The sequence below is a fragment of the Pygocentrus nattereri genome, chromosome 5 (assembly GCF_015220715.1).
Source record: "Pygocentrus nattereri isolate fPygNat1 chromosome 5, fPygNat1.pri, whole genome shotgun sequence".
NCBI lineage: Eukaryota > Metazoa > Chordata > Actinopteri > Characiformes > Serrasalmidae > Pygocentrus > Pygocentrus nattereri.
The window spans coordinates 6,465,698-6,485,192 of NC_051215.1; the positions used below are offsets into that span (position 1 = coordinate 6,465,698).

General features: G+C 40.8%; 1 protein-coding gene across 2 annotated transcripts in view; it reads left to right on the forward strand.

The window, feature by feature from the left end:
* Positions 1-11,719, forward strand: part of gfra1a (gdnf family receptor alpha 1a) — a 120,122-nt gene extending 108,403 nt beyond the window's left edge. For both annotated transcript variants that reach the window (XM_017722749.2, XM_017722750.2), the window contains 2 exons: positions 7,046-7,090; positions 8,977-11,719. In XM_017722749.2, coding sequence (XP_017578238.1) covers positions 7,046-7,090; positions 8,977-9,132 — 201 coding nt within the window. In that variant the 3' untranslated portion in view covers positions 9,133-11,719. The remainder of the gene's footprint in view (positions 1-7,045; positions 7,091-8,976) is intronic.
* Positions 11,720-19,495: the final 7,776 nt, after the last annotated feature.

Here is a 19,495-nt window from a genome sequence, read left to right on the forward strand (position 1 = left end):
GTTTCTGTGAATATCAGATACACGACAGTCCACTTGCATAAGGAAGAGTAAAGGAAAATAAGTGAAAAAACAGGAGTTTTCAAAACTGGAGTTTTTATTGATTAAAAGGTACAGAGAATATGGAAGTCTTTACAACCATCAGACACCTGTTAGACCACTAAAACCATCCCCATCAGATAGTCAGCACTGTCACCTGTCCGTCCTTCCATCGTGAGAAGACAACTCAGTGTTATGGGTCGGCAAGGATGTCTATATGTTAAGATTGAGATTAGTTTTCACCTCCACGTTTAACCCATCCGTGAAGTGAAACACCACATACACTCTAGTGAGTGCACACACACACTAGGGGGCAAAGAGCAGCCCAATCCGCAGCACCCAGGGAGCAGTTGTGGGTTAGGTGTCTTGCTCAAGGACACCTCAGTCATATGCTGTTAGCTCTGGGGATCAAACCGCCAACCTCCCGGTCATGAGGCTGGTTCTCTAACCTCCAGCCCACAACTGTCCCTAAGAAGCTGTTACCAAAAGGAATACCAGAAGGATATAGTCAAAATATTCATATCAAACAAAGAAGCTTCTGGTGCTCACAGAACAATAAAATTACTGTATCAGGCATAATGAAATGTGTTTAGGATTACTTGGATCATGGGAAACAGCAAGTGCATCCAACATCTAAGACTGAACTTTAAAGTCATGGAAAATATCACTGCAGATTTCTTTGGAAAACTGTAAGCAAGTCTCCCCAAAAGAATGGAAGCTGCAGATTGGACACAATAAAGACAGAAAAAAGTTTATTACATTTTGTTGTTAAGGCTTCTGTGCAGTTCTCAGTTTTTCCTTTTGTTCCTGGGACTGAAAAATAAGTCATTTGCACTTAGTTGCTGTTTTGCGAGGACGTAAAATAACTGAAAGGTGGTCTCTGACTTGCATAGATGCATACTTATAGAGGAGAAAGACACAGCAGTGGAATGTGTACTGGGTCAGTTAATGAGTGAGTTTTCTGTGTTTCTGCTATATACAGTCCTCTGAGGTGGAGCAGCTGTGAGATAGAAAACGAAAGAGAAAGAGGGCAGAAAGACAGAGAGAGCAGGCGCAGACCCGTGGGAAGAGCCTGTCAGTCTCAAGCATCGACTGCAGATTCCCACAGCAGGCCAAACAGATCTCACTCACAGTGAACAAACGTCACTACTCTAGGTCATGGCTACAGAGCCAAACTCACAAGCAGTTTACATTTATTAAAGGGACCGTGGAAAATCAATATTTTGTCTCGCTTTTTTGAAAAGTAGCCTATAAACACTTAAAATTTCAAGGATACTATGTATTCCTGTCCATTCAGTCCTTATACAGAAACAGAAAATACAGAAAATGTTTGTGATATTTTACAAAAATAAACACATTTACATGCATCCACTAATTCAGCCTGTAGTAGTAAACTCTGCCCCATTCACACTGAAGATGTGAGGAGTGTTTCAGCCTTTATGAATGGGACAAAATTCAGGGCAGCCAATTAAGTAAAAACCCATTTTTTCTTTAAACTGAGGGGCTGGTGACTTATGTTCTTAACTAGAACTAAGCTGGTCAGCTACCTAACAGGCTAAAAGCCTAAACAACTCCATTATTAATATCACAGACTTGAATTAAAGTACTTACGGTATGATTAACTGTAAAACGGCAGTATAAAAGTAAACAAAAAATATATATCACTTGAATGTCTTACATGCTTAAAATGTTTGTATTTCAGTCAGAAGTCAAATTCAGGCAATCCTATGAATGAATCCCATGAAATCCTATGAAAAGTTAAACTGAAAGTTTCGAAATTCTAACCTCTACAGCCAAATAGTGCATCATTTATCGAGTATGGATGTGTCCGAATCCCAAATGAGTCTTAATTGATTTTGCCCTTTTGGGCTGCAGGATCCAGTATTTAAATTCCTACATAGTGCCCTATTTAGGGAGCAGGGGAGTCAGACCCAAGTGCAGAACTGAAACCCAGCAAAAAGGGTAAGGAGATATGTGGGGACAATGGAACGTGTGCCTAACACAGTAAAAAATGGGGTAACTGCGAGCCGGGTTCGAACCGCCACTGTACGGTCCGTGACATTACCACTGCACCACCAGGGCACACAGGCAACCTTGGTCGAAACCCTTCAAGGACGGGAGAAAAAAAGGCGGCAATGAACGACAAACAAAGGAAACGCCACAACAGGAGTGCTCAAACAAAGGCTTAGTTGGAAAAGGGCAAAATAAAAAATAATCAGAAAACAGGACACTTCCTCTACGATTTTGAGAGGAAGGTCAGCTTTAGGTTTTAGGAGCAAACACTTTAGCATGGCTTGGGGCCTTCTTTTGATGTCTTAGTAGGTGTGGGGCAGTTTCCCTCTTTTGTCTTTCCAGCTCTTTTCCTTTTCTTTTCCGTTTCTTTTTCTTGTCACTGAGTATCGTACTGGTCACCCCTCTACAAAGGTGTGGCAAACACTGGCGTTTGCCACCACCTTAAATAGGGGAGTTCCCAGGTGTATCAGGTTAGCCTGATTAGTCCATGGTGCCTTGCTGCCATCGCCCTCATCTGGCAGCAGGCTGTGCATGACGGGCGCCTTGCTGCCGACATCCTCTGCTGGCAGGAGGCGGTGCAGGCTGGGCGCCTTGCTGCCGAAGCCCTCTTTTGGCAGCAGGCGGTGCTGGCTGGGCGCCTTGCTGCCTACGCCCTCTGCTGACAGCAGGCGGTGCAGGCTAGGCGCCTTGCTGCCTACGCCCTCTGCTGACAGCAGGCGGTTCAGGCTGGGCGCCTTGCTGCCTACGCCCTCTGCTGACAGCAGGCAGTGGAGGCTGGGCGCCTTGCTGCCGACGCCCTCTGCTGGCAGGAGGCGGTTCAGGCTGGGCGCATTGCTGCCTACGCCCTCTGCTGACAGCAGGCAGTGGAGGCTGGGCGCCTTGCTGCCGACGCCCTCTGCTGGCAGGAGGCGGTGCAGGCTGGGCACCTTGCTGCCGACGCCCTCTGCTGGCAGCAGGCAGTGCAGGCTGAACCCTTACAAGCTGCAGCACGAGAAGAGGTGAGCCTCTGGATTGCTGCTAAATAAGATTCACGGTGGTAATTTGGTGACCAAAAAGGACTCATAAAGCAAAGGTATTTGAATTAAAGAGTGCTGTATTATCATGTGTTCATTAGTATAGGACAAAATCTTTAAAAATTCATGATGCGACTGTAGTATACAGTGATGGGCGACTGAACATTCTCCTCATTCAGCAGTCCATGGTTTCTTGGCAGCGATACCACACTGCCAAGCTTTGAGATGCTTTGCGTCATGCCTAAGAACTTCCTTTCCGTGATAAAATTGCACTAACTGATGGCCTCTGGTGGCTTATTGCTTTATTAAAAAATTAATTATGATTTTTTTTTTGTACATAACCTACACAAATGTCATAATTGGACCAGCCTCCCTCAAAGGTGAAAAATGATCCAACTCATATGGGAATGTTTGTTTCCATTTGTTTTATTCAGAGGAAAGAAGTGAGGGGGTGAGTCGTCTTTGAGGAAGTGAATCATAAATTGTAAATATTAAAACAGTTTTCGCTTCATCATCCTGGGCTTTGGCTCCTTCCTTTCCTGCCCAGCTTCAGTTCTACTAACGCACTCAGTGAGGAATCCATTCATTATTCTGTCACCAAGCCTCCTACACCACCACTTTTCCTCTTATACTAACTGTGCACACACACTGTGCCTAAGCCAAACGCAATGGGCTTGCAGAAGCTGTAGGGCTGCAGGGCTTCAGCAGGGTGGGCCATGGGCAGCTTTAACTCATCTGCATAAAACTCATTTCCCCCGAGAGTGACGACAGCCGCCATGCAGCCAGAGCTCACGATTTTACAAACCGGCAAGCTGCCACGTACTGCTGTGCATCTGAATGCACACGTACATGTTTTGAGGCTTGAAGTAATCTAAACACAATTTCATGTTTTTCACATCCATCAGATGCAAATGTGTATATCTCATTAAATCTTCAATCAGGCCAAATCACTATGCTGCTTTCAACATGTCCACCAACATACAATTAAAAGGTGACTTATTTGACAGGTTTTTTTTTTTTTAAACTTGTTTGGTTGATTTTTGAAGTGACAAGGTAAACAACCTCTGCAGCAAACTATTTTTTATATATTTTTTTCTGCAGATGTTATCACACTATTACTTTATTTTTAATTCAATTAAAAATAAAAATAAAACAGTAGCTGTGGCATTTGCAAAAGTTTGGAAAGTCTTGCTAGGAACTGTCAGCTGGGGGCATGCTCTCCTCTCAGCAGATGGCTAAGGATCTGAAAATGAAAACAAATGATTTTGACAAAACAGGGAATGTTATACAAAAAGATATCAAAGTGCTTCCAGCTCACAATTTCCACTGTCCAAAATGTCATTAATAAAGGACAGTTTAGGGGAACTGTGGAAGTCTGCATTCAATGAAATAAACACCTTATCAGCTGTTAAGCATGGGGGGTGAATCTATTATGCTTTGGGGTGGTGTGGTAGTCAGTGGTACAGGAAACCTTGCTTAGGTAGATGGGTTCCACAAAATAGCAGCAAATTCTGGAGACGGTCAGTCAAGAAATTGGTCCACGACAGGACACAAAATACGTCAAAATCCACTGTGAACTATTTCAGGTAAAGCACAGTAAAGCTTTTGGAATGTCCATCACAGTCCCCTGACTTGAACATCATTGAAAATCTGGAGGTAGGTCTTAAATTTGCTGTACATGCAAGAAAGCTCAAGAAATTGCAGAATTAAAAGCTTTCTGCAAGGAAGAGGGGGTGAAAATTTGCTAAGTAAGAATAGAAAGACTCCTAGTTGGCTACAAAAAGTGTTTGCATAGCTGTGATATCCGCCAAAGGGGATGCTACTATAAGAAATGGTTTCCTTTGTCCCTGTCTGATCCCACTTTGACCTCTCTCTATCTGGTTCTTCTCCATCGGGGCTCTGTGATTGCGCAAGAAGCAAAGACACACACACACGTGCATCAAAGTTCTGAGACACACTCATATACTTTGGAACGGAAGGGACTTTTTATACACTTAGAAGCAGACATGACCAGCAGTTGGTCAGTACAGACAAACAAGATTTCTAAGAACAATATGCAGATGAGGTGTGAAATAAACAAGAAACTACGACTGAACAAGATGTGACTGCCATAAAATGTACTTGTAGGTCAAGACATCCTTTCCTGACATACAGACATATGATGATCAATTTAATGAACTTGGTGTGCTTGTTGAACAGCGTTGTACAAAAAGATCCACTGAATTTCCTTTCAGTTACTAAGTACTTATTTAATAGGTGGTCCAAAACTTTTACACATACTATACACGTACTATTAATTAATTGAAACAGATTACTGCAGAGATTGCTTACATTTATTGTTGGGTCTTCTCCTGCCCCTGAGTTTGTTTATTGCCAATTCCAGCCTGTAGGTCAGACCTCCCTCTTCCGCCTGATGTCCACAAGCAGGGGGTGAGTGCTTCCTGCAGGGATGTGAACTAATGAGCACAAAGTTAGACAAATTTAACTGCATCATTCTAGAGCTGTGAAATTACAGAAACAAATGAAAACATAAAATAATGTCATTTTAATTGATTTCAATAAAAACACTGTGTACAAGAAAATAAAACGTATTTTGGAATTAAGTTGCTTATTTGCTGTTTACCAGTTGGCTTAATTATCTACCTTGTTAGAGAGTTAAGTTTAGCATGACAGCTGTTTGAACACCTGCTTGTACCACTTTGGTGCTACTTTGTTCGCCTGCTGTGTCATGAACTGCATTCATTGTATGTCAAAAACTTTGTAGACATCTGCTCATCTAATTTTCTCCTGAAATCATGGAGTATTAAGAGAGAGTTTTTTCACCCCTTGGCTGCAGTAACAGCCTCTACTGTTCAGGGAATGCTTTACACCACATGCTGGAACATTGCTGTGAGGATTTGACTGCATCAGGCATTAGTGAGTTCAGCTACTGGTATTGGATAAATAGTCCTGGATGACAAACAGCACTTCGATCATCCCAAAGGTATTGGATGGAGGTCCATCAGTGCACAGAATGCAGTTCCCCAGCTTCAAATCCCACTGCTGAGGGGCTTTAAACCCCTGTAGTCAACGCTTAGCACTGTACTTAGTAACTTTGGGCTCATGTACAGCTGTTCAGAGCGTCTCTTTCTATTGGTCGATACTTTTTTAGGGAGATTATACAAACTGAATTTTCTAATTAGTAGTGGTGTATACAAGCATTTGGAGAAATCTTACAAATATACAAATGTGTGTTAAGTAATGGATCACAGATGATTTCATACAGATGGAACGATACAATATGTGAAAAATACTAGCTGTAATCTTACCAACTAGTAAAAAAATGTTCTAGTGATCAAATGTGCTGCAATTTACTTTCATTTTAATTGCTTAACTGTCAAGTTTTATTTTTCAAGAATTATTTTTCATGCAACTCACAACCTGTGACTAGATAGCACCCAAGTTTCACCATGTAAATCCTGTCAGACCATCAATTTGCAGCAGTTTTTGATTCATCATTGGCATCTGGCTTCTATTCTAGAAACCTGTAGTGTAATCCCAGCCTCTTTCTCAACAGGCTGTACTGAGAATGTATATTCCATTTGCCTGCCGGGAGCAGCAATGGGTTAAAACGGAGCTGATAAAGCTGTGCTTTAGCCTAGTGCATTAGGCAGGGTTGTGTCCGCGCTTCTTTAATGTCTGTAATAAACAAAAGAACACCACAGCAGAAAGTTGTGCCAGCAAGAGCGATGTCAGGAAAAAATGCACTCAAGTAATTTACACCTAAAAGTTTCCTTCAGGTCTGATAATGGTATTTAGGGTTCCTCAGGTTCCACTAGTTTTCTTCTATTTTCTCAGCCCTGCCTTGAGGCTTCTGCAGCTTCTGGGGTCATCCAGGTTTAGGACAGTGACTTGCTGAAGTTCACCTGGACCGTGTCATTATCTTGAGTGAAAGGCCAAATTACCCTGACATAATATTGTCCTCTTTCTTTCTCTGTCTCTAGGCTCAGAAGCTGAAGACCAACAATACAATAGATGTGTTATGTGTGGTAGGTGGTCTCTGTCTCTCTAATAAAACTGAAGTCATGCTAGGTAGATGTAAACCAGTCATGTGCATCAGCAGAAATCTAGCTACATAAAATATGTTCTTCCACAGTAGCGTTATTACAGTGTATCAGTGGCTTTTGTAGGAAATAAATGTGACAGAAAATTACAGACACACCGCAATAGTTATATTGTGACATTGCAACCCAGTGGAGAATTTCAGCTGGCCTTTGACCTTGTCCTCAAGTGTGCTGCCTGCCCAGTGTGCTCGTGGTCTTTGTAGTGGGTGATGCTGAAATGTGAGCGTTGCTTATCTTTTGCCTTTTAAAGTTCACTAAATGTCATTGTACATAATAAAAGCAGCATTACACACCGGAGTGACATTTAGTGTTGCTGCAGCAGCCCAAACAGCCTTAAAAGTAGCAGCCCTTTTTCAGCCCAACGTTTCATTACAGCATTAAAGAACTTTTTTCATCTCATCTGAACCTGCATAATGTAAATCACACACAGAACAGCATTTTTACATCTTCTCCTAATTGAAAATGCTTTCTCAGTTGTACTGTATGTCACTTTATAGGATTTTGGGGCATTATTGCTGTGCAAGTCTGACGGTGGTATGAAAATCTTAAATTCAGCCCTCAAGCATGAATCATTATTGCAGATGGTAGCAGTGTTTACAGCGCTGTAAATATAGATCAGGGTTCTTCAGCTGCGGCCCTGGAGGGCCAGTGTTCAGCAGAGTTTGCTGACTTCCTTCATTAAGAATATCTGATTTAAAAGGAAATTCCACCAATTTTTCAAAGTTTGCGCAGTTCTGTTGTTGCGATGTAAACAAAGGGTGGTTTTATGTGAACTGGCTTGTTGTAGAGAACATTATAGTTTTTTTTTTTACAGTGATGGTGATAAGAAACAGGGGTCACTATGTCTACAAGACATTTTATTTACTATGCAAAACCACCAGTAAACCTACACACAAGTTTTTATTTGTAATTTTTTATGATGGCAAAAAGGTGGAAAATGTTAAAGAAATATGTTTTTGGGGACTATTTTGCTTCACAATATGCTGCATGTACCCCTTCACCATGAATGGATTAAAATGAATAGATTAACAAAAAGTTTTATGTTACACTTTTCTGTTAGGGAGCTTTTAGAGGCATTAAACTCTTCAGACATCTAGTTCCTATCATCAGCAGTGTGAACAATTCTGAGGTGGATTTAACCTTTAACTCATCTATTAATTGCCAGATTTAGTGGATGTGTTTGAGCAGGCAAATCACCAAACTCTGCTGTGGACTGGAATTAAAGAATCCTCTTATATAAGATTTAGATGTACTGTTAATACTAGCATGTCGTCACCCCACACATACTTGTGCACTAACTCTGCTTCCCAGTAAGATGTTGTTTGGACAGTTTGTTTTATATTTAAAGGTCTTAGAGATTTTTTTTTCAGATTCTTCCAAATCTGGTCTTGTAGGAGCCATTTTAAATATGGGATACTTTTTGTTTGGAATTGTATAAGTATTTTACTGTTTCTGGCCACACCCCTTTTCATGTGTAGGTACTTATTGTGTAACGGATTTCAGATCACATTATGTTTTATTTTGCTGGACAAATGCTTTGCATTTTATTGTCTGAATGTGCATTTGGTCATTTTACCAGGCTAGAGTGTTCAGTTTTCCTGACCCAGATTAGTTCTGAGTTCAGACTGACATTCATTTTCAATGGCGATTCACTAGCTTTGCAAATTAGTCCCAGACTAAGCTTAATCCATGTCTGAGAATCCTGGCAGTATAATTCATGTACAGTTGGTTAATTCATTCTCTAATATAATCTAATCTTGCTTGATGAGGATATAAATGCTCTTGTCTAAGTTTGTTCATGTTTCTCCCAGGATCCGCAGATCGACCCCAGCTCCTCCAACACCATCTCCGGAAACTCCTCCGAGCGGCAGGCGTCTCCATCAGGCCTTAGCTCTCTACTGCTGCTGCTGGCCATTTCCCTGCACTGCACCCTCACACCCATACCTGTGTCCACGGCACGGTTGTAGCCACCTGGCAAAGGCAAAACATGGACGCTCACAATTTGTACAAAATTGATCTCTGTTCCCGGTCCACCCGTTGTACTCACCTTCTCTCTGTCTCCTCTCTCTCTATCCCTCTTCTTATGGCTCTGGGTTTTAGGAGCTTTGGTTTATGCTGTGTTGACGCAACAAACAAAGTGATTTCGGTGTATTTGAGTTTTCTCTTTGTTCTCTGCTTTTTTTTTTTTTGACTGGGAGAAGAAACGCAGAAAGGATGTGTGAGATTTATTGGAGGTCTTGCAACATTCCAGGAGGGACCACAGGGTGTTCTCGAGTGGCTGCTGTTTGGTGGATGAGAGTTCATTCAGAAATGTCTACGGTGGCTCCATATACAGTAACTGAGATGCGTTCAGGCAGCTTTGTTAAGTGTGTTTCGGCGAATCTCACCTGTGTTTGCGTATTTTGTGTGCTTACTGATGTGATTCACGTTGACTGGCACACAAAGAAAAGCCAGAAGGAGCTCAGTGGCACGCTGCAGGGTTGTCCGCTATTCCTCACCGTCACTTGGGCTTTCAATGAAGACTCCTGACCGTGCTCCTCTTCCAGGACACATAGAAGCATCAATCCTTTTCTTTGCTCTCAGCATAACGCATATCAAAAACTCACTTTCACAGTGCATCTGAGACCTGCTTGGAAGGTTTGGCTGGATAGGATTTCAGCTGTGTGTAATGAGTATTCCTACAGGATGATTGCAGTCAGAGCTTTAATGAATTGTTGCGATCGGCAGAGGTTGAATGCGTTTCAATGCATATAATGTGTAGTTTGAGGGAGGCGTGTGGCAGAGAGAGTGAGAGTATGTTGCAGTGCCTGAGTTGGCTGAGCAGTGGCACTGGGTATCTGGACCTGTGGAACTGTGCAGAGCAGAGTGCCTCCAAGCCTGTTATGCAGAACAGTCATTGACAGTGTTGTTTCTGATTTAATCAGACATAAACCCTTATCATCTTTCTTACAAGCCATTGCTGTAATTGTACCCCATCATGCAACCTTGCCAAACCGCCCGATACTCATCCGTCCTTAAGAGTACATTCATATTGCCTTTACAATGTCGCAGTAGACTGTGCTTGGACCCCTGAGTCCAGATGAAATATGACAGAGTCCTGTATGTATATTCTAGTCTTTTTTTGTATTGTAAGTCTATTCTGAAAGTTACAGAGGGGGTATCTATCATGGCTGCATCATGTCTATATGTCAAAACAAGGTGTAATTTTGCTAGAATAATCTTGATATTGATTTATCTGGAGCAGATTTGATTTAGAAGTTCCCTTCGACTTGAAATTGTACCCGATGAAACAGTCATTCACATTCTTGAAGCATGTGCAGTTAACCACTTCAGTCGTTGCACACTTGAAGCATTTATGACATGCTCCTATGGTTTGTGTAGCTTTTTGGACAAGAAGTTAATGTATTGTACTCCATATTATTTAGAAGACATCCAGATGTTATAAAAAATATACCTATGTATCGTAAAAGCGACTGGATGTTCTTTAAGAGAAGGTTTTTTGTTTATAAATGATGTTGCTGTGTCTTATCATACTGAATAAGGCTATCTTGTTGATTTTTTTAAGTAAATATGTATACATCATTTAAAGGAATAGGCTACATCTGGAATGATTGCTGCCCCAATGGTACCCCAAGCTGTTCTACAGACGTTTAAGTAAATACAGTTCTATTGTTCAATGGCTTAAAAGAAAAGAGCTCTTATTTTTGTATCTTTTGCATTGTTTTATCTCTGTATCCCTCGCCCATGTTACCACACTGAACAGCAATGGAGTTATAAATATAGCATGGGTTGTAATTGCAATAAAGGTTTTGGAGACACGGAAGTAGCAGTTCTAGATGGGCATTTCCTAGGGCAGCTTGTCGCCTGTCATATGCAGCAAGGCTTATACTGAGTGTACAAAACATTGGAGATGGCTTTTTTATTTTGCTTTGCACTTTAGACTGTTAGGCTGTCACTTGACTAACTACAGATCTTCTGCTGATCTACACAGTTCATGTCAACTTTGCACTGTTTCCACTGATTGCCAGCCATTGGCTTAACATCTGTTGGAGTGGTGAACAATTCCAAATAAGTGCCCGAAACTTTTAAGCTTAAAACCCAATCACGGCTCTTCAGCCTTTTTTCTTGCTTGTTTTCTCCTTACGTACATAATCCATGTCTCAGCTGTCACATGCCTTAAAATCGTCCTTTTACCTGCCTCCCCCTTCATCCACACTGATTTAAGTGGATTTAACAGCTGAAATCAATTAGAATTCATAGCTTTCACATGGTCTGTTTTATGAAGCAGTCAGGCCTGGTGTTTTGTATACTCAGTGTTATGCTGCAACACCTGAATGTGCTTTTTACAAACTGAAAGTCGGAAAATGGTCATCTAAAAAAAAGAAATAGCTGAATATTCTTTTACACATCCACAACATACCGGCCATTACAACAGAGGACTTGTTCTTGAATATAAATAAAAGATTCCTCAGCTATCTGACATATTTCTTCCTAGCTTGTGAAAACGTTAAACGTATTCTATGAAAACAATGATTAAAATGTTGACTCATCCAACCTTATACTGTGGTCTTTTACCATGGGTGAAGTAGCAGTACTGAACATCAGACTGATAGAAGTGATGGAAGGAGTGACATTCAATCGCTTATAAAGAAGGAATATCTTAGGTTATGTTTTCACTATTTGGCTTTATTTACACTACAGGTAAAAATTGCCCACATAGCTCAGACCTTTCCTGATACCGCCACAGTACAGCTTGCAGGGTGAACTTTGCTACAGTGGCCTATCAAACCCATATGGTACAACAACATAGCACCTTTACTGCTGGCTCACTTCACCAGTCAGACTGGAACAGAAATGGTTCGTTCAGTTTGTGTGGGTATCATTTTTTTAAGCGTAAGGAATTTTGAAATTTTCTGAATTCTCATAGTTCAATATAGTTTAGTAGAGAATGATTTATCTTTTACCTTCCTCTTCTTTAGCTTGATCAGTTTCTGATCATAGTGACAAGACAGAAATCTTCACTGACTCTTGGTGACCACATCATTAATCCTGTACATCAGTTTAGTTATAATTTTCAGATTTAATTATGTAACTGCTTATTTGACTGTGTAGTTTGTTATGTATTAAGAATCGACATTTACATTCAGAACACATTCGAAACATCATAAAATATCTCCTACTTACAAACACAAATGTGATATTGACTGAAAGTCTGGAGTCCGCACTTCCAACAAAACTTGCAATATTCAAATGAGCTACGAGTCATATCAATTTACAGCCTGCTTTTATCACCACGGGTAGCCACAACTTCTAAGGGATGGACACAGCAGACAATACTGCTGTCTCCTGTGTACCGCAAAGGTTTTTATTCCTAATGACTGTATCTCTGGCCTTTTCCCTGACCATTTTTTAGACAAATACCCAATGGAGAGTGACCTTTTCATCTCTTACTATTATACCAGTGCATCAGACCTATTGTACTTACCTGTTTGTGACACAGTTGTCTGAATTGAAACTAAAATGCCAAGAACAAAGACTTATATAAGCAGACTATACTTGGACCTGCTCAAACTGGTCATTTCTGTTCTATATATGCAGAACATTTATAAAACAAAGTGTGTATTAAAATTATTCTATAAATTTTAATTGGCTGGATTTATGTGATAAAAATGGAGAGCAACAAATGAGAGATGTATAAAATAGACATCAAGACTGTGAAACAGTGCTGTCACTTGAATGGTCTGAACAGCATGTGATATACTTTATCATAAATACATAACAATCATAAATACATAATACATAAACATTCTGTGTACTAGGAAGCTCAGGGAGATGCTTGCCTGAGAGCAAAAGGTAAGGTTACAAAAGGTAAAAAAAAAATCATTATCCTCTGGCAAAATAAATTCTCTCAAAAATGCAGGAAATTGGATTCTAGATAGCATATTTCAAACTGCCTTTCAAATGAGAGATAAAAATGAGACGTAATAACACACAGAATCACCAGAAATCAAAACAAGAAAAATAGCTGATCCCACAGTGGCCTTTTTAAACCAGCTGGCTAATTTTAAACTGTAGTCCCTGTGGCTGGAGGCCAGGAACAGTTATCTAGTACTGCACACAGACAATACAAATGAAGAGCAGTTACTATTTAAGCAAATTGACATTGCAACAAACATAGGAATGCTTTCATGCTCCATGTCTTTACGAATATATTTAGGTTTTATTACTATTATAATGTGCTTTTTCACATACCACATCAACTATCATGACTGTGAAGCTCTCACTGATCATAGCGTCATTATGTAGCTTAATCCTAAAACCCTTTTCTTCAAATTTAAAATGATCCCATCTCATGAAACACATCTTAACACTTGTGCTAATTACTATTGTCTAATTGGTGAAACAGTGGTCAAACACAGTCAGACAGCTCACCATTTCTCAGATACTTGCACATTAAGTCGGAGTAAAATGAGTCGACTGTTTCCTTAACACAAGATGAACTAAACTATTTACTCTTTTTTTGAGAGAGACAAAAAAATAACAATAGTACAATAGTTGCAATAAGCAAAAAAAAAAAAAAAAAAAAACAATATAGGGCCTATAACAGAACCTTGTGGCACTCCTATAACATGATGCAATATGGGCAATATTATGTTACTCATTAACACTGGATTCAGGCCTCAATCTAGGATATCATCCATCCTAGAGACTCCTACAGTTAATGTCGGGTAGCTTTCTTCATCAGGATGTGTACTTAAGACCTTACTTAGGGTCAAGAAACATCTTCTACAAGGCGCCCTTTATCAGTTTCACTCTTCACCTAATTTCAGGGGAAGTGTGTTCTTTGGGCTTGGTTTAATCTTAATTTTCTTAAGCAGTTCCACAAATCTACATCCACACAACCTTGGACAAAAAGGTTGGTTCTCAAAAATATTCTCCACACATTGTTCTCTCAGCTGTTCCCCAACATCATCTTCTCCATTTTAGTATTCAGAGTAAGGGCAAAGATGGCTGTCTGTCAGAATTAGGAGGCTGAAGTTGATCGTAGGTTTGTTCTTGCTCGTGTTTTCTCCAACTCTAACACCAGTGCTAGAACTCATGACCACGTGCGAGTTTTTAGGCTGGATCAGCAAAAACAATCCCAACTAACAAGACCAGTGTCAAAGATGTCTGTACAATATAATTCCTATAGCTCATCAAACATGCTTAGATTTTATTCCTGCTGCCTCACATTGCCATATTTTAGCAACAACCAGGTGAACAGATGGTTTGAGCTGCCACGTTGCCAAACAATCTAGTGGTTTCAAGATAGCCGAACCACTTATGGTCTTTGCTAAGCTCTTTGTGAGACGAAGAAGGTCCATATTGGTTTAACCGAACTGAGAACTGGACTAAGGAAAGTCACTCCTGCTTTGAAGCTGTGGTCATCAAAATGATCTGAAGCCATTCAGATGAGGTCAGCTGACCAACAGTGTTTACCCTCCAAGGTTATGGTCATCATCACTAATATTAGTAACTGGTGGTGTTTAAAACTATTGCAGTACAGGCTCTAATAGGGATCCCTCAGGCTTAGGGAGTCCCAGCTCACATCAGCAGGAAAAAGCCATATCTAGCCTTCCCAACAGCAGCACCACTCACCAGATACATCACTCTAATAATGAACATCCAGCTCATGCAAGTCTAATCATTGTCTCCAGGCAACAATATGTCAGTCTGAACATGTTTCCTTGGTGTGAAGGACAATACTTGTGACGTACATTCTAGCAAGACAACATTAGTGTCAGTGTGTGTATGTGTGCATATTTAAAAGACCATCTATATGTTTGCATTTACCTTTCCTAGAAAGAGGACGACACACTGTTTGGCTGTTCTGGAAGAACCCTCTAGCGAAGCTTAGTCTATTTGTGCTCATATGATGGCACTGACGACCAGGACATGAAAAAGCTTTTTTAAATAATCAGTTACAAGATCATGGAGGTGTAACTTATGAGTAGTATGTGAATTTCCTCTACAGTGTCTGATGGTGGTACAGCAGCACTCACACAGCAGATTTCACAACACAGTCGAATTTAAAATCCCCAAAAATCTTGAAAAAAATAAAATAGCTGCTAGGAATTGAATTGCAGGCTAAGTAAAAGCATTACATGTCAAATGTGGCCAATACTGCCTCATATCCAGGCCCTGCAAGAGAAGTCAGTGGAGAAAGGAAGAGGCACAGGTTCACAACACCAAAGTCAACCCTGCTAGAGTTTAGATAGATAGATAGATAGATAGATAGATAGATAGATAGATAGATAGATAGATAGATAGATAGATAGATAGATAGATAGATAGATAGATAGATAGATAGATAGATAGATAGATAGATAGACAGACAGACAGACAGACAGACAGACAGACAGACACTTGATTGATCTCGAAGGACATTTAGGAGCCAGTAGCAGATACACAACACTGTGCACTAACCGTAAACGGGTATAGACATATAACAACAATAAATAAACCACATCCTACAGGCAGATATACAAATAGAAAAAATCTGTGATAATATCTATAACCTGAGATGAGAGATGCAGTGCAGTAATGACTGTACAAGAAGTTACAGGTAACAGCATATAATGACCACTGAATGAATTAATAAATATGTGCATATATTGTACCAAGTAAAGTGTCTAATGTCCAGATGTGCAAGATGCGCAATGAGCTACACAGAAAGTGCAATATGTGCAGCACCCTGTCTAAATGTGCAGATGAATAGAGAAACACAGGATAAGCATGAGATTCAGATTCACTCCTCCTCTCTCTCCACCCTTCTCTGCTGGCCCCCCCTGGGAAGAGTTGAAGATCCTGATGGCTCTGAGGACAAAGGATCTCCTGAATCTGTCGGTTGAGCAGCTCTCTGACAGCAACCTGCCACTAAACATGCTCCTCCTGTCCATGATGAAGGTGTGCAGTGTGTGGCCATCATCCTCCATAATGGAGAGCAGTTTGTGTAATGTCCTTGTCTCAGCCACCTTGACCACAGAGTCCAGTTCCACACCGACCACTGACCCCGCTCGCCTGACCAGCTTGACCAGTCACATCTCGTCTCTCCTTTTTATGCTTCCTCCCCGGAGATACCTGTAGGTCATTACCCTCTCCACTTCAACCCCCTCAATACAGATTGGCTGTGCGAGTGGCCTAACCCTGTGAAAGTCCGCTACCATCTCCATGGTCTTGGCAGTGTTCAAAAGTAGGTTGTACCCATGGCACCACTCCACAAAGTCCTTCACCAGGGGCTTGTACTCCTCCCTACCCTCCCCTTACACAAGCCACAATGGCAGTGTCATCAGAAAGCTTCTGCATGTGGCACGTCTCAGAGTTGTACTCAGATGCAGCGTAGTTTTCACTGGAACAACAATATCCATGCAAAAGTTCATGTAGTCCGTCATGCAGTGTGTAATCCCCTCAATGTCCTCCCCATATGGCTCCTGCAGTACACTCTATTCCGTGGACTCAAAACAATCCCTGATTGTTTCAGGGATTCAGCTTCAGGAGACCATTTCCTGAAGGAGCGTGTGGTTACAGGCTGTCTCCGGACACGGGGTTTGTACTGAGGCTGCAGGCAGACCAGGTTGTGGTCAGATTTTTCCAGAGAGGGCAGGGGTGTGTGCATCCTTGACATTGGCGTAAAGTAGATCAACTGTCCTGTTCTTCCTAGTGTGGCAGTCTACATACTGGTAAAAAGATGTGAGCATTGAGTCCAGTGTAACATGATTAAAATCGCCAGAGATGGCGATGAAAGCCTCAGGGTGCTGGGTCTGCAGTCTAGCGATGGTAGCATGTATGACGTGTATTAGACCAGAAATTTTTGTTAAATACAGCCTAAGAATTATCCGACCTGACCTGAACCACATCACAAAGTTTTGAGTCTGAAACTGACCCAGAGTAAAACAAAATTTGGTCCAAACCATCACACAAATATGAACCAGCCCACTGTTACCCAAAATGCCAAAGAAAATGTTTCTAAAAATGTTTAAAGGCAAATAGGGAGCAATAATGAGATACTGACCCGAGATCGACACATACATTTGGAAAAGACATCTAAACATGACAGAATCTGACTTATTGGACAAATATTTAAGCTCTAATTCACACATTCATAAGATACTGTTTATTCCAGGCAAAGCAGATCAGCCAGTTTTTAAATGCTTAGTCCTGATGATTTGTGGTACGAGCCAGTACAGTGTCCTGTAACTGATATTCGAGAATAATCTGTCGCATCTGTAGAATGTGTAGTCTGTTGACTCAAAATACTCCTATTATGCACCCCAATCAGCAGGTGGTGAAAGGATTGAACAGGTGGTCTGTCCTTTCCTAAGTACAGGGAAATAATTAGTATGACAGAGATTAGGTTGAAAAATGCTGTAATTATTCTTAAAATGAGGCTGTACCTACAGCTAAATTTAGACAGAGAATGTGTGAGTATATGAGACGTACAATGATGACAATTATTGTCCAATTATACAATTATTGGGTTATACAGCTGACAACTATCAGAGGTGGCTGAAATCACCACTTGCTCAGCTGACCTGAGCTCCGTTTCTTGCTTTCTCATAGTAGATAGGGTCAGGTTCATGGCATGTAGCTGGTCCTTGTGCTATTTACAAGGGCAAGTTCTGCCCACAGTGTCCAGAAAAACAAAAGAAATCCCATCAAGCTTTTCAGCATTACTCATCAGTATGACGACTGGAGCGATGTGATGTCGCAGCATAAACGGTTTAGTGTATGCGTCCCGTTGTGTTGTTGGGCTGAGAAACAGAAAGTCCGGCCTTTCACAGTGGTGACGGAGGAAGAGCAGCGTGCACACACACTAACTGGAGAGCCATTCTTCTCACGACGTGGGTGTACGTGACCCTGAAACAGCTCCAGGCTTTGTAGTCTGCTTGAGCATTCACCATCGGATGAGGACAATTACCAGACATAAGTGGAACATAATGGTATAAAGATTGAGGTCTGGGAAGTCCATCCATCTTCTGCGCAGAGGTCAACTGGACGGGGTATTCAAACACAATGGGCAGAGGAGGGCTGCGAGTCACCATTCATAACGTTACGGTCCCATGAACGGTAAATGACAAAGAAAACATGTCGCATTAGGGAATGAGTCAGAGTCCATTTAAAACCCACTGATTACGATTCTAACAATGACTGCCCTGTGCGCGTGCTGAGCATGTAGAACACACAGCACGCAGACAGTCACCTCTCACTGAGAGAATGAATTGCTGTTGAGAGTGATGTGTATATGTATATGTATATAAAATCTCTGCTATAAGAAAATCTCATATCTCTGACATTGTAATGGCAAAGAAAAACAATATTGTGCCGACAATTTATTCTGAGTAATTTTGAGCAGTTCTATTATTGCATTTTCAAATGGCAAAAAAAAGGTTTTGATGATGTGTACATCACATATAACACATACATCATGGGTCAGTTTCCTGGACAGGGATTAAGCATAATACTCCCTGTCCAAGATGCCAGTCTTCCAAAGGTTTAAACACCCAAACTAAAATGTGGCATTTTTATGTCAATTTTGTGCAGAATTTCGATTGATTTGCTAAGATTTACATAACGGGGAAAGATATGTGCCTTAACTTTTGCACAGGCCTCATTTTATGTTTTAGTTTTTTTCAATAATATGTTCAATTCAGCAAAGTATTTGTGTTTGTGTATTAAATGTAGAGGATGTTTTAACATATTTGCTTTTTGTACCCATTTATCTGACAGCTGGCATTAGGACAGAATGATTTGAGGAAAACATCTAATTACAATTTTTCTAACCAATGCAATTTAAAGGTGCAGTGTGTAATGCTGCCTTCAAGTCGGAAATATCGGAAATATATAGTGTTTACCAGATGGATGCACATGAACAGCACCACAATGTTATATTTCCTAGTGGGAAATATAAGTATTTCCGAGTTTCCAAGTTGAGGGTGTGTCAACAAAAAAACCATGATAGCCACTGATAAACTGTCCGTATTTCAGTTATTCATCAGCCACAACATTAACACTGCAGGCTGAAACAATCCACAATTGGAAATAAAGATATAATGTATATACACAGACTCTCCTTAATAACAGAAAAATAAAAGTAAACCTAAAACATTATTTCCAACCAAAACCACCCGAACACAAATCAAGTCGTACTTCCGACCTCTGAAGTCTTAAGCAGGAACTTCCGAGGAGGACTTTAGATTTAGGGGGCTCTATTAGCATAAATGGAATATAGTACACAAAACCAGGCTTTCATTAGTGTATAATCAACTTGCTGTCTTCATTTGCTTAGAATGA